This window comes from Borostomias antarcticus, assembly GCF_949987555.1.
Source record: "Borostomias antarcticus genome assembly, chromosome: 7".
Lineage (NCBI taxonomy): Eukaryota > Metazoa > Chordata > Actinopteri > Stomiiformes > Stomiidae > Borostomias > Borostomias antarcticus.
In genome coordinates, this window is record NC_140240.1 from 6,986,177 (window position 1) to 7,010,616 (window position 24,440).

At 41.3% G+C, this 24,440-nt stretch overlaps 1 protein-coding gene across 1 annotated transcript in view; it reads left to right on the forward strand.

Moving 5' to 3' along the window:
* The window catches only part of cntn4 (contactin 4), a gene marked incomplete at its 3' end in the record, with an annotated part of 86,974 nt that overhangs the window by 33,528 nt on the left and 29,006 nt on the right, over window positions 1–24,440 (forward strand). Inside the window, exons 4-9 of the mRNA XM_084441531.1 lie at window positions 1,829–1,924; window positions 13,385–13,588; window positions 14,752–14,854; window positions 15,197–15,381; window positions 19,828–19,967; window positions 23,435–23,564. Of these exons, the coding sequence (XP_084297657.1) occupies window positions 1,829–1,924; window positions 13,385–13,588; window positions 14,752–14,854; window positions 15,197–15,381; window positions 19,828–19,967; window positions 23,435–23,564 (858 nt within the window). The remainder of the gene's footprint in view (window positions 1–1,828; window positions 1,925–13,384; window positions 13,589–14,751; window positions 14,855–15,196; window positions 15,382–19,827; window positions 19,968–23,434; window positions 23,565–24,440) is intronic.

Consider the following 24,440-nt stretch of genomic DNA (forward strand, 5'->3'; position numbering starts at 1 on the left):
CTTTTCTAGTTTGTGAAGAATTGTCTCAGCTAATTGACATGTATTTAGCATTTTATTTCTGTGGTACAGTATGTCTTTCTTTCATATCTAATCACGGGTTTGCATAAGAAGCATCAAAAGGTTTGGAATGTATTTACCCACCTGTTTCTCTGCACATTAATCTGTGAATACTGTTCTGTGCTCTCTGAAATTCCTTTACAAAGATCCACCAGGCAATTATAGATTGGAATTGTACCAAGCGTTTCTAACCTGTTATTGTTTTCCAGCAAACATACATTAGTTTCAATACAAGAGCATTTTATGTTTCTATGCCATTTTTAATTGCTTTGTGATGTTTGTAGTGATGGGTGTGATTAATACAGTACAATGGAAATGTGATAACCACTGGAGCCAGTCAAATCCTTCAGGTGTGACCTAGCCCAGCAACACTCCTCTCTACAATCCAAAGCAGACTGCTGCAGTCATTGGCGATTTTATAGGGGGGGCAGGGGGGGCAAGTGCCCCCCCTGATTGGACAGCCCAACTCTGCTCAGATTCTTAAAAAAAAAAAAAAAACTTTTTTTTTTTACTAATTAACACAATTATTAAATACATACTTGTGGTTTGTACCAGTTTGTGTTAGATCATCGTTAATTTTAAAAGTGTATTTATTACTTAAACTAGGCTACCTTTAAAAATATTTATATATTCATAATCCACTAATGGCACAACTCGTCCGTCGAAAAAAATGAGATCTGACTGTAGGCTACTGCTCAGTGCTCAACAAGCTACAACTAGCCAACCTGCTCACAATGGCAAAAAGAGCTATAAAAACAATTAACCACTTCTTCATAAAAATAAAAAAAATCAAATGCTAATGAAGAAGCTACCACTCGAAATGACAGCGCAGCAGGTGCAATCGAATGCAGAAGTGCTCCAGAGGCTATCGAAGCTAGCACTAGCACTAGCAACATCACCATCGGCGAGGAAGCTAGCACCAGCAGGCAGTTGCAGTTTGATGTTGTGATGTTGGGTATGGCCTAGTGCTCGGTCATAAAGTCATATTGACATGCTCGTGGTGTCTAGATGAAGTTTGATGCGTTGTACATATTGAATTGTCATACGGATTTCTTATTAGCATACTGTTCACAACTGGTATTCTTTGTAAATAGATGGGACGAGACGGCAGATTTTATTTTATTTTTTTCTCACGTCAAAATGTTGCCCCCCCTACTCTCAGAGGGTAAAATCGCCTATGGCTGCAGTCTTCATTAATGTTGGAGCCTCCATTGGTTCAGGCCTAATCGATTTTGTTCCCAATACATTTTGCCATATATGACTTCATTTTAATTGTTGACCAACATTTAAATCACATCTTTGCAATTTTCTGTTTGTGTTCTTCCAACTGGGCTATATTGATTACCAGAATAATTGATATGCAAGGTTTTTGTTGTTAATACCAGACTTCCATCAGTCCTTTATCTTATTGGCATTGCGTACACAATAACAAAATGTCTGGAAAAACTCAGCTGCTCAGTTTGCTCAGTTTCAGAGAGACTATTTTTTTCTTGAACTTTGTCTATTTATGAGTTGTGTCAATTTAAGCATGAGATGTTTGCTCCCTTAAGCACTATGCACAGAGGGTGGAGATTTGGCCTGAGGCAAAGTTGAGCCCTCCACTCTATACTTATTACAGACGCAATACACTACTGCATTTCTCTATTTCCACATTTCCCACTTCTCAGACCAGTGTTTATTTTGGATGTTCAGCACTGCACAAATAAATTCTATCTTGTAAACTATAAACATTTTTTACAGAATGGTTTACATAATGTCTATTATTTTTCAGACTTGGAAAACTTCAAGACTCACAGGAGAAGCTCTGTGTCAGTTCGTGAGGGACAAGGAGTGGTTCTTCTGTGTGGACCTCCATCACATTCTGGAGGTAAGAGTAAGAGCATCATGTGCCCCATATCTTAAGCATTTGCAAACTGATTGTACTGTATATTCCCTGTGTTGCTCTTTTTACAAATAGAATGAAAAGAAGATTGGATTTAGGCACTTTTTGCCCCGAGATATCTTTCCTCTCCCTTTACCCACCTAACCAAGTCCAACTGCAATCTGTAGACACTAGACACCCGGTAGAGTGCACCAAACCCCTCCATCTCCCTCCGTGATTTCTAATTGACCCTCCCCAGAATCTCCTACAGTACATGAGAAATAATTATTTATCCACCATAAGTATTAAAATTGTTTGCATGTATAAATATTGCATTCATATTATTCTATCTCTTGAGTTTTTTGTGCTTGTTCAACATTTATTAAATATTTGAACACACTGTGTGGGAGACAGGACTTCGCTTGACAATACCAAGCTGTTTACCTTACAAGCATTCTTGTCTGTATATTTAAATATCTCTGAGAGTGGGAATCCCAAAATACTCTAGACAGGAAGAAAAACATGCTTTCAAAGTTCTGTCATTTTTACTCGCCAGCAGTTTTGTACTGTATGTGAAAGAGCTTTTCTTCCCAGAGACTTGGCAGATTGCTTAGTAAGAGCTTCAGTTCTCCCATCTGATTTGTGGAAACTAGTTATTTACAGACTATATTTGAAAATGTGTTGATAATTTGAAAGATCTAAAGATCATACAGTATATACAGGGTCCATTCCTATAACAGCAGATTGCTGATCTGCTGAAATATAGTAGGATATTGCAATATATACAGGGTATCATTTCATGCTTTTACCTACCCCATATTCTACCTTGTTTGGCAGATGTATCCCATGTGATATTTCTCATTTCTTTCAGAAGATATTAAATGCAACACCTGCTTCATCTTGCTAAATTCGTAGCGGCCTCACAATATTATAAATCCACTTACAAATTATCTGTAGTAGAAAACAAACACTGCAAGCTGCAGCAGTTGGGAGGAATTAATGCACAAAATGGGCAATAAAAATGTGTAGTTTGTACCCTGTTGGGACTCTTACCATCTCGGTGGTCAATCTGGATTTGTGATTCGGTGCAGATACCTAGATTGAAACAGATGGTATTTGATTACTTAAAGGTAGGACATGAGTTTGTACACCTCCATTTTATAAGACAAGAGAGAAAACAATTCAGACAATTCATACTGTAGCTGTGTACAGTAATAAAGTTTATAAAGTTTCCCTCTTGCCTTATGTCTTGCCAGCAGAATAGTACTGTAGGCCTACCATTGCATCAAGCAGAAGTATTTTCAGTAACACATTTTTTAACACTCAAAAAGGCAGTTCTGACTGATTGGACATTTATCTGCATCTTGTTGAGGTTGCTCTGTCTTGCACAGACAACACTTGTTGCTGTTGTTGTTGTTGTTGTTGTTGTTGTGCTTCAGTCAGTCGTGAGAGTCTTGGCACGTTCATGTACAGGTAGCCTTTGTAGAATGAAGACTTTCTACTTGTTGTATGTGTTGCAAAGAAAGAGAAATCAATAGGCCTCTTTTCCAACACTGGAATAACAGACCATGCTGATGTGCAGTATGAATACAAGATACTGTATTTTGATTGAGATGAAGCATGCCATGGCATAAATCCTTTAAGTAGCAATGTGTTGTGTTGTCTGGGGGGAACCTTGAGTTCATCAGATTAACACTATGATTATTTTGTCATTCCTTTGACATAGAAGGGGGAGGCTCTCGGCCCCTGTCTCCACGATGGTGACGACCAGCGACAGGCACTGATGACAACAATCTGCCATGCCACCCTAGTGGGCCACCTCACAAAGCCCTTACAGTATCTCAATCAAATTATGCATGTGGGTGGTGCAATATTAGATGAACTTCCCAGCACATCCTTATTCATTACCATATGTTGGTGGGCCTAAGGATGGGCTGTGGAGTTGAGGACCTTGTCTGCCAGTGTGTCCTCAAGGCTCGGCTGGAACACTGTTTTAGCCAGAAGTGTATACTGTCAGGGGACACATAATGTATGGCAGACAGCTGGCCAGAAGTTTCCCCGAATGGCCTGATGCATGCAGAATGGGCCCAGGCCTGCAGATTGAGCAGTGCATGGTCTACAGGGGAAAGGAGAAGTGGGTGATTGTTAGTGATTGTGTGTGGGGGATAGAGAGAGAGAGAGAGAGAGAGAGAGAGAGAGAGAGAAAGAGAGAGAGATGAAGTATAGAGAGTACGATTTTAAGTAAGGAGGAATGACGGGAATGCTACTAGCCCGCAAAAAAAAAAACTAATCTTTTCAGGTCCTTCTTGATTTAAAAAATATCCCTGCCAGGGCTTATACTTTTAGAATCGAATAAGCGGATGACAGATTCTATTATCTCCATGAATAAACTCCTGAGTTGTTCACTTACTAGTGTGCTCAGACTCATTTTACAAAAGAGATCGACATCCCACAAGTGGATTTTGCCACACCTTTTTCCTTCTAACAAATGACATACTGTACAGTAGATGATAAACTAAGAGACTGTCACTGATACTGTCACTACAGTATGTTCAGTGCACATGGAAAACCTGTCCTCTTCTTAAGAGCAATGGGCCTCATTCACGAACTAAGTTAAGAATTTCTTATGAAGCATTTCTTCTTAAACCCCACTTACACCGTCAGTTAAGAAGAGACTATAGGAACACTGAAGAGCAGTCGTAGTAGGAGTGAGGTGCGAAAGACATGTTCGTGCAAAATCATTGGTGATTGTGATTACTTCAATTTGACATTTGTATAAAATTAGTGGTTTGTAATACAGTAATATTTGCATCATTTGTAATATCTTGTAATAATTGTTTGCATTATTTTACAAAGCGAGAGTGCTGTCTTTCCAATAATATCCCTGTTGCGCCTGGTCCAACTCAACTTCTCATTCACTGAACAAGTAGGCTACTGTAATATCATCCCATGCATATTTTTTGTGTTATTTTGTCCACAGCTGACACTACTAAGTATGACAGGTGGAGTCTGGTGCTCCACAGTCTTAAGAGTTTTATTTGGGCATGCTTCACAGACTTTCTGCAAATACGGGAGAACTGGTGCGCGCTTTCAATTTACGAAACCATGGGATTCATCTTCATGAGAAGGCAGGTGCGAACTCACCCAGCGGTTTAGGAACACGTCATGAATTAGATGAGGGCTTTCGTTAGAAACGTTCAGAGGAAGAAATTTACAAACAGAATTTAAGAAGATATTCGTGAATGAGCCCCAATGTTAGTGAGAGCTTATGAAAAACAACAAATTTTTTATTAGAAATTGAATTTACAAGATTATTTTTACATTACATTACACTACAGTCATTTAGCAGACGCTTTCATCCAAAACAACTTAAAATAATTGCTTTTAACGTAGGTAGTCATTGTATCACTACACAGCAGAACTCACAAGCACATCTCTTTTCTAAATAAGTAACGGAGCATAATCTAGTGCTAACTTGAAAGTGCAAGAGCAGCAAAATACAAATACAATAGGTGCTTACAAATACAACATACAGTATGCAATCCTATACAATGAACTGCCTATGAGAAGATCGTCCCAGTGTGAGTGGGAGCACAAGCAGTCCATGATATTCAGTAGATGTTCATTAGACTCCCCCACAAACTTGAGTGACAGATGCGTCTTGAGCGTCTCAAGTGCAAAGTAAATAGCATGTAGCTGATGTTGTATTTGATATGTGTGTATGTTTGTGTGTGTGTGGGGGGGGGGGAAGTGTGTGTGTGTGCTGTGTATGTGTGCGTGGGTGTGTTGTGTGCAAGGAGTGTAATTCCAGGTGCTTTCGCCTGCTATCTAGTTGGTAACGTGTAAGCATCCCATTTCTCTCAGCCGGACCCCCAGTAACACGGTGTGTCCCCAGGCTTCCATGCCCCGGTACATAAACACAAATCCCTCAATGCCAGTGGGGATTTCATACCTGGAGGAATACACTGTCAGCGGCCGTGCAAGGAGAAAATAACAGTCCTGGAAAACAAGACAGCTCCCCTCTGTGATAACCGAGCACCATCTTGTACTTCTCACTTTAATCCATGATACACCATAGCTGGCTGAACAATTTGGCAGCATTAGACGTTGAACAGAATTACATCATGTTTTAATTGTTATTTTGAGTTGCCACTATTTTCCCTGTCTTTACTTCTGCCCAACTATTTGGGTTTGCATGTGACAGAATACATCCTGCTTCATCCAAAAGGAATACTGTAGTAATATTTCTTAAGTGGAAGTTGAACCGTCTTGCAATAATAATGGTAAATCCGTTTAATATTCTAAAAGGCTAGAGGCTAGCCTTGGCACTATGGTTATGGCACAATTCAATCAATAGATGGATGTTGCCAAGACTCCCTGGAATGATTGTATTGATATACTGTCCAGTCTTTATTGTGTGCTTTGAACTCAAAGGCTATCTCACTTATATTGATTGACCTCAGGTTTATAGGATGAAAGAAAGGGGTGGATATGGTAAGAGGAAATGTTCCAGGCACAAAATAATGCTTCTTCACTATTAACAAATTGTTAATAAATTGATGCTTACAAAAAAAGGCAATACTTACAAAACGCAATCTTAATTATCACAGGAATTTCTGTATTTTTTAGCTGTTGAATGGATTGCCTTCAGCCAGTACTGCTTTTGAGATGTGGACCTGTCTTATTATCCCAAGAGTAAACATCTTGTCACATTCCTGATGCCTCAAATCCGTTCACTTTATTTGTTTTCACCCTTATTGGCTAGGCAACCTTGATATGAGCAAATATATACCGTTAAGTAATCATCTAAATATAGTGTAATCCTCTCATATAACACATTTTTTATTTTAACATTTCAAGAGTTGGCTTAAATACTGTGTCAGTGGATCTTTACTAGCCTGGTATGACCATCCCGATCTAGCAAGCTCACTGCTTCGCTCCGCAATATCGGTCTGGCCTTCGCCCCATAGAGAGCGATCACGTGGGCGGGGGTACTTGCCTTGACAGACAAACACTTTCAGCCAATCAGCGTTCAGTAAACTTTTGCCAAATCCAGTCGGAAGAACGGCAAAAACGTCTTTTCGACCTAGAAACTCCACTAGTGCATACTCTTGTTCTTGTTTAAGTGTTGTGATTAAGTTTATTTCTGCAATAACTGCACTTATAGCTGCGTTTATTCTTCTAACGTTAACGTTACCACTCGTTGCATCGGGAGCCGCCATGTTTGTTTAGTGAGCGGCAGGGACACGAACCAACCAGGGGCTGCTTTCCACTGTGGGGCGGGACAGCAGTTAAAACGCAGTCCCTGATTGGCTTGGTATGGTCTGGATTTTGGCATAATCGCTTTGGAGGAGGCGAAGGCCAGACCATTCTGCGTTAGTGAAACAGAATGTGAGCTCGCGAGAACGGGATGGTCGTACCAGGCTAGATCTTTACTGCAGTCAATCTCAAATTTCCTGAGTATCACTGTTATGCTGTATACACAAAAACATCCACAGACAGACAAGTTGTAAGGTGCAAAATAAAGTTGTAAGGTGCAAAATAAAGTTGTTTTTATATTTTTAAAATGACAAAGACCAGTGGCCATACAGGCTGCCAGTCTACAGAGGGAGGGACACAGGGAGACAGGGCAGGGTCTAGATCAGAGATGTCACACACTGCCAAGCCAGATACAAGCAAGCACACAGGCTAGGAGCTGCCTGGCTCCACACCGATGCAATATATTTGACAGGCCAGTGCTCTTGCTTTAAAGAACACATCTGGAGCTGTGTTGTAATAATAACAGACACACATCACATCAGACCTGAAGGAGGCACATATTTTCAAACAAGCTGCTAAATATTATATTCAGTACTGAAGGCTAATATTGTCGGAATGGTATTTTCATGCGGGGGTTATGATGCGCTGTTTGGAATAGTTGTGTTTTCTAGAAATGTGCAGCGGAGACTGAGCTCCCACTACCTCTTCAGTTCAGAGAAGCCAGAGAGGTTGAAAGGCTGTCACTTTGGCTTTCTCTCAAACCCCACCACATTAAGGGGCTGCCTGTGTGACCCAGCCTTGGTCTTTGTATTACTCAATTATTGTGTTTATTCCTAGACCTAATGCAGCTGAACTCTGTCTCTCTAATGGAGAGGGACCTTTGAAGGGCACTGAAGACTAAAATCACTTGTGCACATATTCACCAAGAATAGAAACGTTGCATTGTGTGTCCTCCCTGTTTTCTTGTTCTATAACCCCCAGGCTTTGAGAATACTGAACATGTGCATTCTGTCTGGTCATGTAAAGTAACAGTGCAGAGGAGGTTTCTTCGAGCCTGGAGCAGACTTGGGAACACTGCACTTAGTAGTTCAATTGGATTGGCAGTACTTTGAGATTTCTTTCACAGGGATGCTGTGTAGAATTTATCTATCTATAGAATGTATGTATGTATGTATGTATGTATGTATGTATTTATGTATGTATGTATGTATGTATGTATATATATATATATATATATAAAATATATATATAATGAGACAGAGAGAGAGAAAGTGTGTGTGTGTGTGTGTGTGTGTGTGTGTGTGTGTGTGTGTGTGTGTGTGTGTGTGTGTGTGTGTGTGTGTGTGTGTGTGTGTGTGAGAGAGAGAGAGAGAGAGAGAGAGAGAGAGAGCAGGATGATCAAGCTGCTCTTGATACTATCCCATACCATACCACTTTATTTATAGAGCACATAGTAAAACATACGCAGTATGTCACATGAAAAAGGACAAGTCTCTTAGGCCATGTCAGGAAAACGCAAAAGAATATAAGTGTGTTTTGAGGCGTGATTTAAACACCTGCAGAGTGGGGGCCTGTCTAATATGCAGAGGCAGCTCGTTCCAGAGCTTAGGAGCTGCCACTGCAAAAGCCCGATCCCCTATCTAACTTCCCCCAGCAACCTCTCCCCCCCCTCCTATGTAAAGCAACGTTGCTACTGTAATTCCTGTCATCTGAGAATTATTCAACTTTGAACAAGACTGTTTGGGACCTTTTTGTTTAATGTTTGTTTATGCTTCTCAGCATGCCCGCGCGATGTTGCTTTGTAGATCAGCAATTAAAAATGAATATTGTTGTCAGAGTGATCTTTACATGTATTATTAATACCAGATGATCAGGCAGCTGTGTTATTATTAATATTAATCTGAAGCATTGACACTGATAATTAACACTACAGTGTTGATGTGTCTCATAAAGTGAACCCACTGTTGCTCTCTTTGTATAGATGGACAGCTTGGTTTGGCTGTTGATGCAGGCCTACTTTGTTGTTGATAAACCTTGTCATAAGTATTTCCTTTTGTTGTATGAATATGTATTGGTTTAGTGCGCTGACTCTGCGATCCCTGGGGACTCTGCCATTGGGTTGGCTCTAAAGAAGCAGCTACAGTACCATCCTGCAGCGTGTAGATATTAAATCACATTAGCTACTTTGAGCAAGCCAAGAGGCTGGCTTTTAATTGTTGGCCCACAGCACTGACACTAATACTGTAGATACAAAAGGAATGAATGCCTGTTTAATCACTCCAGATCAATTGTATTAAGTCCACTATCCAATGAAATACATTGAAGGAAATAGTTACAGTACAATTATGAATTTTTCTCATTTATATCAGATTTCACTATATTGTTATACACTGATAGGGCATACACAATATTTTCTGTGACAGAATTTCCTCCATTCTGAATTTTCTATCCAGAAACTTGATGATGGGAAACATCTATTCAGTTGGAAAGTATGCCAGATTTCCCTTTGTAGATTGTAGAATTACAGTGTCTTCATCTTCCTATGTCATTCCTGTCATTCACATTATCACAAATCATGCCATTTTGGATATACTTGCAGGTCTCTCTGACATGCAAGTCTGACATGATATGGCTTTTCTGGCTGCCTGTATATCACCACTATATTTTGTAGGATACCAACAGATATTAGGCAAATTGAATAATCCAATGAGGCCTGCTAGACCCATAATAGGGTAGACACAGGTGTAATTGATTTCATTAATTAAGGTCCCCTTCTATTTAGTGTGTCGCATCCAACTCATGCTTTGTGTATACATCATGGCTGCATTACAACGCATCCTTGTATTGAACCAAAGGAACCACAGTGACGCTGTCCGCGTAGCCATTGGGTTCCTGTTAGTCATTTCATCAGGACCAACTTCAGTCCTCTGGATGTACTCTTGGACAGTGCAGTCCTCTCCAAATACCGTCTGAGAACAAAATCAGTCAACCATTTAGCTATCATCATCATCATTAGCTATCATCATTATCATAACTTTCCCTGGCCTTTGAAGAAGTCCCAGACGAGGCTTATATTTCCCGATTCATGCTCTTTATTTTAGATTTTGTAGGCTATAATGTATTAATTGGATATATCATGAGATCTCACCTTGACTCCCACAGTAAATTGATTAGCAGATGACCTTTAGTAGGCATAGCTTCCTTTTTGGTAATATTACCAAATGATTATGATGCTGGTTACAGTATATTAAAACATCATTTATTTGACTTTACAAATGAGCAATCAATGCGTGTGGCATCGATTAATTCATTTCCAGCACTGCGCCCATGGGACAGCTCCAGCTAACAATGTCTCTTACCAGCTCATTGATGTATCTTAAGGCGCCGACTAAGCGATAGTCTGGGAAAGACACATAGGGAAAATGGCTCCTTCACTAAGGTATACCTTAGAAACCTTCATAGAGCGCTACATCGAAACTCTGAAACATGCCCTGAGCCTATTTATAACTGTATCAGGTATTTTCCTCATGCATTAACAAACCACCTGGAACTCTTCCAGTTTGCTGTGTGGTTTGTTGAGTTTATGCATGATTATTCAACAAGTGTTCATCAGTTCGAGGGGATGTGTTGTGAATGCAGGACTGCCTTTATTGAATGAAATAGTTTCCTTGTTACCATGGTGGTACTGTAAATGCAACACTGTACAATGAGCAAGAATGCTTGCTAATATGAAGTACGTGACTTCATTGTACCTGTGCATTCATCCTCTAGTTCTCTTAAGGAGCATTGTGCCAAAAGCATGGACCAAGTGTATTACATCATTGTTTGCTCTGTCACTGTGTGCACTTTTCAACATTTAGAATGTGTTTTTCCACCCCTAATTAAATCGTATGTATGTAAATATGTATTTTGCTGTTGGCAAATACAGTAGTCAGTCAGCGCATGCATGTTATATTATTATCGACTGTAAACATGAGGTGGGAGCAGGTGCAGACGCAGCCCAAAAGCACAGTGGAGGAAACGGGCACAAACAACATGTCTGGTCCTGCTGAGCGTTCCATTCCCCCATGGTCCTCTTCCTGCACATCTCATCTCCCTCTGTGCTCAGCCCCCTCACAGACCATACACAACCCAAACTAGACCACTGGAGTGTGCTGATTGGCCAGGTCTAGTGGCTCCTATACCTGCCCCTGTTGGGCAGAGCAAGCTGAGACATGGATAGGCTCACACTGTGATAAATGGCCTAGGCAGTTAGAAGAGGAATCCTCCTAGACTGTTTTCTTTAATTACCAGCATGCTAACAAGAGAATGAGTTTGATTAGACTCAGCGGGGACAAGTGCGTGCGTGCCTGTCAATTAGAAGGACCGGCAAACTGAACTGCAGCTTATTAGACTGTTAAAACATACGGATATACTGATTACACTTGGAGAGAAAGAGAGATATATTGTACACCAGATTACAGTACATTGTCATTGGTACTGCAGGTGAAATCACACTGTATGGATAATTTGTTCCTTGCAATAGTGATGATGATGATGATGATGATGATGAAGATGATGATGTTGTTTATAATGACGATGATTATTATTATTATGATGACGATAATGATGACAATTTATATGATGACGGCGGTCATCATGGATTAGAAGAACAGTACAGTATCAAATTAGTTTTCAATTATCTCATTCACATACTGTATGCCTAAGGACTGAAAGGCTATGGACTGAATTTTGAATCCTTCTGCCTTAGGAAGGATACATAGGTCAGTGACAGATTCAGCAGACAAATAGCGAAACAAAAGTGTCAAAGATCACTCTTAAAAATGTGTGTTTTGTCCTTGAAAGAAATGACACCAAAGATATGTTGACATTTTGAGCCAGAGGACGACCAGTGGCATGACTGACCTGAAGCTTCTGACATACAGTAATGCTCCCTATTTTGTGTCATGTTGATTCCCTCATTCCTTCATTTCCAACATGCGATGAGATTCTTCCATTTCTATACACAAGATAGGTAACAGTGTGCTGCTAAACTTTCAATTCTACAATACCAGTTATAGTACATTGAGGAGATGAATGATACAATATACAACACGTTCCACATTGTTACACTACACCGCTAGCCTGTGGCTCAACCTACTCTATCTAAGGCCTAGTGGAGTGGTAACGTTATACCCCGCTAACTATTACCTCATACACTAGTAGGCCGTGGAAGTGGAAACCTACCTGGCTCCTGCCGTGTGTGCAGCTAACTCTGGCTGAGGGACTGTGTTTTGAAGCACTCACCGGAGGACTGTTGTGATGAGGCCTGGCCAGACCCTGCAGTAATTCGTCTTGCGGCGCTGTCGTAGGCGTCTGGGCCAGCTCTCTCTCTCTCTGCATATCTTAGTCTAGTCCGTTCAGGTTAAAAACAGGTGTACAGTAGTTCATCAAGAGTGTGGGGAAAGGTCCATGGAGAATCCTCTGCATCCAGAGGTCTCCAGTTGCTTTCTTCCGCACCACAAAGTGTCCTCAGGCTCTCCTCTGGCGTGTCTCCAGCTGGACTCAATGATCTCTAGATGAGCTCCTAGCCACGCCCTTTTATACATTGTGTGACCTACAGTAGCTCCTCTCCGAAACCACTCCACAGATACATACCTAAGAAGAAGAAGAAATATTTATTTGTCACACAGCACACCCTGCCCCTATGTAAAGCGACCTTGGGTTTTATGAAAGGCGCTATATAAATGAAAGTTATTATTACTCTTTTTGCAAAGGTGAAATGGGACACACTTACAGTACAACACACACACATGCCTAATTCCTACACTAAACAGTATCACTACATTGTCCCAATGAACCTGTGTAACTAACCTAAAATAGGTTATCGTAACACATATGAATAATATTTACCTGAAACCTGTCCAGATAACTACACACCTTTGTGACTGCTTACAGACGCTGGCCATTATTAATTTTCACCTCAGCGTGGAGCTCTGTGGTAGCTCTGTTACCCTAAGGAGTGCAAAGAATCATAAAAACACCAAATATCTGCTAAACTAAAAAATGTATCCAGACCTCAACCTCCCTAACCACCCTCACGCCCCACCTGCCAAAAAACTAGGTCTGGTGTAATGGTATTCTGAGAAGACAGTCTGTGTGACCTGTTAACCTGCAGCTAGTTTGGGTTTCAGACATGTTCAGACATCTCTTCTCCTCTTTTCACAGATCTGACGTTTTCCTGGATTTTTAATGAGTACCCCTCGTTTGTGAAGCAGGACACACGGCGCTTTGTCTCCCAGGAGACAGGGAATCTCTACATCGCCAAAGTGGAGCCTTCTGATGTGGGCAACTACACCTGTGTGGTCACCAATACTGTCACAAAGACCCGGGTACAGGGCCCGCCCACTCCGCTAGTGCTCCGCAGTGATGGTGAGCCCTGGTGTGTGTGTGTGTGTGTGTGTGTGTGTATGTCATGAAAACAGTAGGAAGTTAACGAAGAAAGAATGGTAATAGGTGAAAGGGGATCGTTCTGAGTGTCTTGAAAGGTCTTGTCTTGAAGAGTCTTGAACCCTAAAAAAGGCAAAACTTGAAGGAATATACAAATTAAATTCAAAGGTTAATTAGCTCTTTCTTTTCTTATTTCAGAAACACCTCCAGCATGTTTTGATGCTTTAAGCTTTCCTTATCAGAGACTCTCCAATGGAATAGTAATTTGCCTGCCAGTGATCTAATTGTTGGCTTTCTTGTCCAAGGAAGAGGGATTCTCCTAACAACGGGATACAATAAAAACCAAAGTGCATATTGAGGACCTTAGGAATTTCAGTTTCCTTTACACAAGTTGTGTGCTTCAATGATTTATCCATTGAGAATAGTGACTAGAGTAGTAGTAAAATACACAAGAAAGCACTTGGTTATTTATTTCATTTCATTTACACTTGGTTGGTTATTTCATCACATGTAAAGTACCAACATATGAAATCTCATTTAGTCTGAGATACTGCCTTTTTCGTTATGTATGGCAAATGCTAGCTTAGTTTTGTATGGATTTAGGAGAATCACCCTGTGAGCTCCCTAAAATACATATCTTAATCCTCAATTGTTTTTCTTTACACTTTGGATGTATTATCTAACTAAATATGACTAGTGTGCTTTGCATAATGAGTTCTCCCAGCCATTCCAAAGCACAAACCTCTTTCTTTTTGTATTTTCCAGCAAGCAATCGAACTGGTGTGACAACCAGGTATCAATTATCGACCCTGTAGCCATACAGGGCACTTTTAGCTTGTGTCCTCTACAAAAGGTTATGGTATGAGACAATTACTTTCCCTCCCTACACCTGTCTCATTCCCCATGGGTGAAAGGGCTGTGCGTAGATACCTTCAGACCAGGCCGATAAGGATCTCATTTAGCTTTCACAGACAGTCAGGGAAATGTCCAGATCACACAGGCCTCACCAAACCCACCAGACGTAATTGGCCTGGAGTCATTTGTGCCGGGAAACCATTGGACTTGATAAAGGACTGCAGATGTGATGTACCAGGAATTAGCAAAAAAGTAAAAGTATTTATTATGCACTGTGTATTTCTCTTTAGGTGTGATGGGTGAATATGAGCCAAAAATTGAAGTCCAGTTTCCAGAGGTAGTCCATGTAGCCAAAGGATCCACTGTAAAGTTGGAGTGTTTTGCTCTAGGAAAGTAAGTACACTGTAGATGTTTAAGTATGCTCTGGGTTTGGTGCAACAGGGACAACAACGCATGAGTTGTGGAAACCTTATTAGAATAACCAGCATGATACTTTTCATGCTCCAATTCTTGCCTGAAACCCTGCGTAGCTTCAGGCTAGGGTCTGAGAATTGTATTACAGAGATCACAAGGATGTTCTCAGACACCACTCTCAGTCAGTGGCTGAACTGTTTATTTCAAATGTGTCTGAATTGCGTGTACGTGAATGTGTTTCAAATGTAGCGGTATCTATGAAGTTTAATTGATATCCACTGTAATGATGTCATTTCGGCATTTTGTTTCTCTTTCAAACAGCCCTGCCCCCTCCATAAACTGGAAGAGAGGGGACGGAGTTCCTTTCTCTAGGAAGGTAGACGTGAGGAAAGCAAGTGGGGTCCTGGAAATCCCTTATTTCCAGCAGGAAGACGCGGGCACATACGAGTGTGTGGCAGAAAACCCGCGGGGAAGGAACAGTGTAAAAGGAAAGCTCTCCTTCTACGGTACGTGATCCTTAAGCGCATGAATATTTGACCAGCACAGGCTACATGTGTCAGATCCACTCAGATCCAGTCTGAGAGACATCAAAGACAGACCTTACTGCACAGTCTTAAAACGCAGCCGATGGGTAAGTGACAGCGGCTCCACCACAGAGCCCTGTTTTAATGGGTCAGCCGTGATGCCACTGATATTTTGATCCAGATTAAAGGTTTGGTGTGGATAGAGGCCTTAGATGTGACCTTGTTCATGAGCCTTGTATTGGATTCCACCAGATGGCACAATGATTGACATCCAACCTGACTGGGAATCAAAGCCATTAAATGTACTATACTGTACTTAGGAGGCACACGTAAATAATCTCCAGAGCAGCATCAGGGTTGGACTGGAAGAAGGTTTATTCAGTCATTGTCACTGATATTCATTTGACTCATACTATTTAATTCAGACAATGAAGTCAGATTTTCTGACCTAAATTCTTAAATCCAAGATTGATGCTGTGCATCCTGTACATACAACTGTGTGTGTGTGTGTGTGTGTGTGTGTGTGTGTGTGTGTGTGTGTGTGTGTGTGTGTGTGTGTGTGCCTACTGTATGTTTTTGGATCCGCAGACTTTTATTTAATGCATGTATTATTTGCAGACTTCTCAATTATTGATACAAATAGTAAAAAAAATCGCAGAAAGCTTTAGGGACTTGTGCTACAGTAGATATATGAGAGTTTTCCCAAATCCTGTCATAAATACTTTGTTCTCCCAGTTCATTGCCAGTGGTGTTTCATTGTTTGTTCTCGTCTCTGATCAGTGGTTGGATTCCTCTCAGATCTGTGACGTTAGCATCTACGAGGCGGAAAAATCTCTATGAGAGGCACTGGAGTATTGCTACTGTATTTCTGTAGAAATAAGTGTATTACTGTATGGAGTGTCAAATGTAAGGTCATGACCCACTGTTGTTCTGGTGGTCATGTGATGCCATTGTTTATACAACACGTCCTCCTATTAAGTAAGTACCTGGCTATCCGTACCACTGGGATTTATGTCTCCTTTCTGGAATGTTTCTCGGCTGCATGCTTAATGACCCCTTTGCAGGAATAGCTTGTTCAGCTTCCTGAATGTTTTATTGGGCTTGTTGTTTCATTGTTTATTTTCTGCACAATGTGAATCGCTCACAAAAATAACTCGAAAGAGACTGCTGGACTAATGGTATGAATGCATTTCCAGGTTGAAAGCTCCAGTGATATGTATGTACATTAAATATAGAAATGAAAAATATATACTCCAGCTCACCAGCACGCCTAGATGAGATTGGTAGACACTCAAGTAGTGCTAACGAATAGACATACTCTCTCATAAACTTCATCTATTGCTGTGGGTAAATATTTATGATCTCCTGATTTTCTTCCAACTTCATCTGCTCTTTCCTTCAATTGCCCCCCCTCCCTCTGTGGGGTGTACTGTAAGTCAGGTTCTGACAGCTGTCAAGAATAACTCATTCTGTGCATTAAACAGTTTGCCATTATTTACAATGCTCATGGAGGCTTCCAGCTCCCGGCACCTTGAACGGAATAGAATCCAACAGCAATGTTGTTCATGCAGATGAGGGCTGGCCTGTCCATATAGCTGTGGGACTGGCCTCTTTTGATGTGGTTTCTCCCTACCTCTCTCTCTCTCTCTCTCTCTCTCTCTCTCTCTCTCTCCCTCTCTCTCTCTCTCTCTCTCTCTCTCTCTCGCCAGGTGATCAACATTTGTAATCTAATTTTGAAGTCCCTTGGAATTGAGCCTTTGAGATATTTGTCAGCAGTGTGTGGAAATAAGGGAGAATCGATACATCTTCTGTACCTCAATGCAACCTGCAGCCATAGAGCTGGGAAGGCTGGGCTTCCTGAAGAAGGAAATAAAGGCACTACTTCTGCATGGTCCCTCCATTGATCCCCATCATTAATAGTCCTATGCTAATGTCTCTGCAGCATTGTGGACTTAATTGCTTTAACTATGTGTACACGCGTTTCCTGCGTTCCTTTGGTGTCGGCTGCGGTTGACTGGTGCAGGTACATGAACGCGCCGCAAAATACACACGTCACTACACGGACGCATTGCTAAACAGCAGGTATATTGCGGGCTTAAGTTGTCAGGATGTGAATGATAATCATGCTTTCATTTGACTAAAAGATTCGAATGCAATTCATTTGCATTTCTATGGTTTTGATCTTTCGATTGAATATATTATTTTTACTATTATTCTCTGGGGAAATAATGAAATCATTGCCAATCAGCGGCAGGACTTTGGTCATTGTTATATTTTCCGTATTACTTGAGCATAAGATAGCCTGGATTACTAGAAACGCATATATACTTGCTTATCTCACCGTTACCAATTTCCTTTAGTAGATTTGCCCGAGCACTAACTTGTCATGATAATACACGTAACAAAAGCCCTTCCCAGCTAGCCTCTATCTCCCTCTCTGCATTAGCTCTAGTTCTTGTAGAAGAACTAGAGGCCGGAGATGCAGCCAGAGATGGTCTGCCCAGACTCATTTGGTGAGCTGTGAATGAGAGCCGATGCTCTCCCAGTGGGTGAGAGATGGTGTGGGCGGCAGTGACAGTGGGAGAAAACAACAGCAACGGGGTCCTGAAAGGTGGAGCGGGAGGAGTAGGCTCCGCTGGAAGATTGCAGTGACATGGATGTGATGCTAAATCACTGTTGATAATGGAGTACCTCTCTGCTATCTCCTCTGGCGGCACCTCTATCCAAAACACACACAGGCTCCTTTGTAAAGCTTAGGAACACACACATACAGTACATCATACCCACACACTCGCACACATAAGACACTCTCTTTCACTCCAGCTCTCTCCCTCCCTCCCTCCCTCCCTCACAGCCCCCCCCCACCCCCACCCCCGCTCCCGCACACATACACACATACATATACGCGCACACCATGGATGTATTAATAGAAAGGGATAGGGTCACTCCATTCACTGACTGCTCGAAAAAGTGAAGACCTATAGGGCCGCGCCATCTTTGAAAAAAACGCGTCACTGATACCTTTGACATGCGCAGTCAAAGGTATCAATGACGCGTTCTTGTAGTCCATGAACATATTGCGTTCATGGCTCTCCCTGCTCTGAGTTAGCGATGAAAAGCGGCTTGCTTATTAATGTACTTTCGTCAAATATATCCGTTGGAAAACATATTTTTTTATCCAGGCATCTTAGTTTTAACAGTATAATTGTGACTGAACATGTTTTGTTTGCTAGTAGGTGGTATTCATTCTTTTCACAACAACGCGATGGGCAGCCAGGCGAAATAGCTCCAGACAGTGTACTCAGTTGTGAAAATAACCACATCACAAAGCAGTTGAACAGCTGTCCACCCAGAGACGGGATCTCTCGTTGCGGCATGAAGTTCGAGGCTAACCCGCCAAGCTCGAAACAGAAAGAATACCACCTATTAGCAAACAAAACATGTTCAGTCACAATTATACAGTTAAAACTAAGATGCCTGGATAAAAAAATATGTTTTCCAACGGATATATTTGACGAAAGTAAATTAATAAGCAAGACACTTTTCATTGCTAACTCAGAGCGGGGAGAGCCATGAACGCGCGTTTGCATTTCACATGAATGCAATCTGTTTGTGGACTACAAGAACGCATCATTGATACCTTAGACTGCACATGTCAAAGGTATCAGTGACGCGTTTTTTTCAAAGATGGCGCGGTTCAATAGGGCTTCACTTTAGATTTCGAATCCTGGGGGCCTGGCGCACACACACAAACACACACAATGAAATGTATGAAATGTAGAACACAGAAGGAATTATTTTCCTTTGGATCTATCACTGTTTCATCTTACATTACTTAAAGCCAAATCTGTAGCAGAAGCCAATTAGGTCAAGATTTGTATGTACTATTACAGAAAAGTCACCTCAAAGGTCAATCCCTGAGTGTGGCATTAGGTAGTCTGCGAAATGGAAATGCATGGTCTCTGCCATTACTCTTGCCCTGACAATAGCTTTGTGTGATATAGATGATAGCCGGTTGACCTACACATCACCCGGAACATACAGTGTGTTCCGGTATAGCTTTGAAGATAGTAAATCTCACTATGTAGCTTGGTTTTTTTGCTAAATCTTTAACTAGACTTGAGTTACTTGCATGATACTGTAAGAATCAATGCTGTCCCTGTATAATTATACCATAATTTACTTAAATTGCATTGGGGGATGTATTTATATGGCACCACCCATGGATACACTAATACATTCGGTGTGGATGATTTATTCTCTGTCTCAGCATACATGGACCAACTATTGGTTCTTGTCATGATAACTAATCTCCTGGAAGCTGTTGAAATGTACAATGGGTTCATCTAAGTCCACCATTAACATCTTTACCACACTGCTTCCTCTCCATGACACTGGTGAACTGACTGTCTTGGTTTGATCCTGCAGCACCTCCACAACTGATTGAGAAACCCCAGGACATGCAGAAGCCCATCGGTGACTCATTGGTGTGGGAATGTAAAGCTACCGGGAAGCCCAAGCCCTCCTATAGGTGGATGAAGAATGGAGAGAACGTGGAGCCAGTGGAGGTGGGTTCACGCTTCAAAGCCAATCAGAGCATATCTCCCAACTCACTTGAAGTAGTTAAAACAATCAACTTGTTTACTAAGTTTAAAAGTATCCTAAATCATAATTAATTTGGTACAATGTGAGCTTGTCTTAACCATTTCCTTGGGTGGAAAATTGCTATTAAAAGGTGTACATTTTACAAATGTATTACTATACATTCAATAGAAACATGATTTGCATTGTGACGTATCATTTAATGATTTATAATTAGACATGCACTTTCATTTTGAGTCAAATTATCATTTAATGATTTATGATTGGACTATTGCACTTTCATTTTGAGTCCGAATTCTCTGGACTAAGGTGTTTGTTTAGATGTGTGACTTGCCATCTGGCTCCACCTACATCCTCTCTACTATCATATCCTCTTGGGCTCCACTCATGCCATTCTCTCCCAGGCTCAGAACCAGCTTTGAAGATCAAGTGCATGGCACCATATTATGATAATGATTTTATGTTCATTTCTGTCCGACGCCTGCCAAGCAGCGGTCAGGAGCAGTCAGAAGCACTTGGCCAACGGTCAGGTTGGTGTGAATTGGACTTAAAGTAAAAAATCACTGATTTCTTCAAATTGGGCTTGAAGAAATCACATTTGTAATTTCAAAAGGGATTTATATAACAGCAAAGTAAATGAATACACACAATTGCCTTCAAATTATAATATTAAATTCAGCTAACTGTATACATTATAGTGCCAAGAATTATGCATTATGGTAATAAAAATGGTTCTGTAAAATTAGACTACACTTCAGTTCAGGCCACTCTTCATAATGCTTCTTCAGTGTACTCAGTTGTGAAAATAACCACATCACAAAGCAGGGTCTAAGTCACCTTCATTCCTATTGAGTATGGCTTTAAACCATTCACCTACTTATCTAAAAGGGTTTCAAAGACACATTTGATTTATTTTATTTTTTTACGTACATACGGTTTATACTTTCATCGTGTTTTTTCAATGCCCTCTTGTGCAAATATCATATAAAACTTGGTTGTTGACCAACCACCATGTTAATCCTTTAGACCAAGCTGCAAACAAACCAACAATTTCTTGCTCGTCTTGAGGATGATGTAAGGGCCACCATAATCTTCTGTTAAATCTCCATTCCAAATGCAGTCATTAATCCTGTACCACCAAAGAAGAAATAGGAGAGCCTTACAAACACTGTGTCCTATCCAAATTTGTTTCTAAGACTCCCCTTCACTCCTACAATAAGGAGAGATGAAAGTGTATAAGTGTATAAACCAAGGCATGGTCTACATAGCATGATATGTAGACCTGATATTTGTTAAACTAATTTTAATAGCTATAAAACATCTGCTGTTCAAATGAAGTATTTTTTATGGCATCTGGGAAATAGGATTTAATATTGCTGAGTGTGATCCACCTGGTTCCTGGTTCCACGTGTCCAGGTTATTTGCAGGAGATTGATGGTGCAAACTACGGCACAGCTTGGATGTAATAAATAAACAGACTTTATGTTAATTTTCTTCATTATACAAAATGGCCACAAACAAAACAGAGGGTATCGATCAATCCTTAGATGTTATATATGGAGAGGAAATGAGCGAAGCCTGTTTTATTGTTGCCAGAGGCAACGCTCCAAACAGCAGCAGGCTCTCTTTTTCCCATAAAGGCAGATTAGGGTTGCTTTCAGCAGTGCATAATTAACAATCTGTCTAGTCATGGTGTCACATTTTATAAAAAAATCTTTACAAGTTCTGCATAAGAACTTGTTTTACTAGAGTTGGGGAAAGATGCTTTTCTTTTTCTTTTTTAGAACCTCATCATAGTTTATGCCAATACATGTATGGTAGTTTGAATGCAGATCTCTGGGCCATATGTTATGCCCAAAGTGTGTCTGTGATGAACGTTTAGACACTTTGATGGTGTTAAATGCTTTGTGGACTAGAATTCCCCTTAACGTAGATGCAGTACATGGAGAAATAATGTATTTGGATAAATTGATTAATCAGCAGAGTTGTTACATTGTTTTAAATGTCACCATCAACCAGAGCAGCTTAATCAGTCTAATAACTAAAGGTCAGCCGCTGAGATGTAGGGAAAGCAGGAGGAGAGAGGATGTATCATTTGTTATGTGATTACATTAAACCAATAGAAACCTTTCTAATTCGAGACATGATACTGCATTACCCTGGTTTTATCTAAAATTTTGTTTAGTACATATTGGGAAGTGCTAGCCTACCCACCAATATTACAGTTATGTCATTATAATGCACCTCTCATTGCTGCACTGCTAAGCATGATACATAGAAGTCCAACACCAGAAGTTCAGTGCTTTTGTCTCGACCGTGACAGTCTCTGTTGTTTACATCAAATGTTGTTTATTCTATGCTATATCAAATGAAGTGAGCTGGTCGTGTTGGCGATGACATTGCCAATCATTTTCATTCAGCACAGTACAGATGGTAACCCCAGGTCCCCACCTGAAAACTGCTGATTTAAGAGGAATGTCATGCTTAATTAATCGTGGCCATAAATGGAGGGCTTCCCACACACGGACTGATATACGCCACCCTGCTAGCAGGCATGTTCGCCCTGCATATCCAGAGCCACTGAACATTATGGGAAGTCTGAGGCAACCTGCTCAAACAAAGGATTAGCTAGTGATGTTTGAATGCGGGCAGCTTCTCTTTTCATGTGACAGCACCTAATCCCCTGAGACTGCAGTCAGCGCCACGCAGACACCCTCATGAAAACGTGACATTAGGACATTCAGGGTGAGCCTGTGAAAAACACAGTAGATCAAGGGCAACAGGACGGCAAAAACTGACACAAATGCGAAGAGCCATTTTCAGTTTTAATGCTCTGTGCTCTGGGAATATGTGTAGACTACTTGACTGACTTTAGTCAAATAAATTTACCTCAAGGATAAAGTAGCTAAGCGCTAAGCTTTTAGCGCAGGAAACACATCTGGGTTGTAATAAGCAAGGTTAAGTTTGATGGGCCACTCACAACAGAGACCTCTCACAGAAGACTCCGTGTAGCCTACAGTGTGGTTTGCCGTGCGCCAACTGTAACAGCATACAGCACTTAGTATGTATGCGGCATACCTATCAGGAAACCAATTTTCACAATGCAGTATACCTCTGATGTTAAGATATTCCTTTCCCTCTCATCCCCTGCTCCTGCCACTGAAGGGGAAACAGGCCCTGTGGAGCAGCCAGAGATATAAATAGGCCGTGGTTTTATTTCACTCTCATAAACATGCAGATTGATTAGGGTCATTTTCTGCTACCCTACCTCCCTCTACCCAACCCCAGTCCCTCCATTAGGGATGAAAACCTAGATTTATTGCCACGTCCGTCACTTCCAGACCATAATTCACTTGCATGCCGGGTGCTTTTATGCAAATTAGCACCGGGAATAAGTCATACTACATTAAAGCCTATGTCTCTGTGTTCGCAGGAGCGCATACAGGTGGTCAATGGGGCCTTGTCAATCAGTCGGTTGATCCCAGCAGACGTGGGGATGTACCAGTGTGTGGCTGGAAACAAACACGGAGAAGTCTACTCCAACGCAGAGCTCACAGTTATCGGTAAGGCAAAACAATTAAGGAATTTGTGTCTGTGTGCGTGGTACATTGATGCATAGTGTAGCCTACTTTTGTATTTTCCATGCTGCGTTTGTTTGCAGATTTTTGTGTAAAATTTCTCCCAGCCCTGCCCCACCGGAGATTGACCTCCAGCCTCTCAATAATTGCCCACTAATTGAAAAGCATTAATTATAAGATGAATGTGCTGGAGAGGCAGTGATGTATGCCTAGACAGCCTCCCCCCTCTGCCCTGTCAGGCCTGTCACTCTCCACTCAGGCCTGGCCTCAAGCTCACACTCCCCATTCATCCCACAGCAGGCTGGATCATTGTTTTGTCATTGATTGGAATTAGACTCTACACAGCCAACGCGCCAGGGTTAAATTGAACGTAAAAATGTCATCGACAGTCCTTGGCAGAGAGAGGCTAATTGAAGTGCTTTACAAAAGCAAGGGAGGATCCAGGAGAGGAGGGAACAACCATCACGGTGAAAACCCATTTGAGCTGAAACACTTAAGGATGCAACATTTCCCTTTTGTTTACCTACAGCAGGAAAAACGATTCCGTTAATTGAAGAGTGCAGTGTGTCCTCTCCCTCGCCAACGGCACACACATGCAGCTCACTTTGAAGTGCCGCGCCAAACGAGGCTGTCATTACAAAAGCTGCAGTTTTCACCTGCGTCGTTTTTACAATGAAAACTTTCTGGGGTTATAAAGATAGACCCCTCTTCTGTGATTGTTTTTGTTGTAATCTACACCTGAGTGGACCCCCTTTTCCTCTTACCTCCACAATCTGAGCCCCAGCCCTGTACCCCACACCCGCTACTTGAGACTTCTCAACACACAACACGACCCGAGACAACACAGCATTCAAAAAGGAG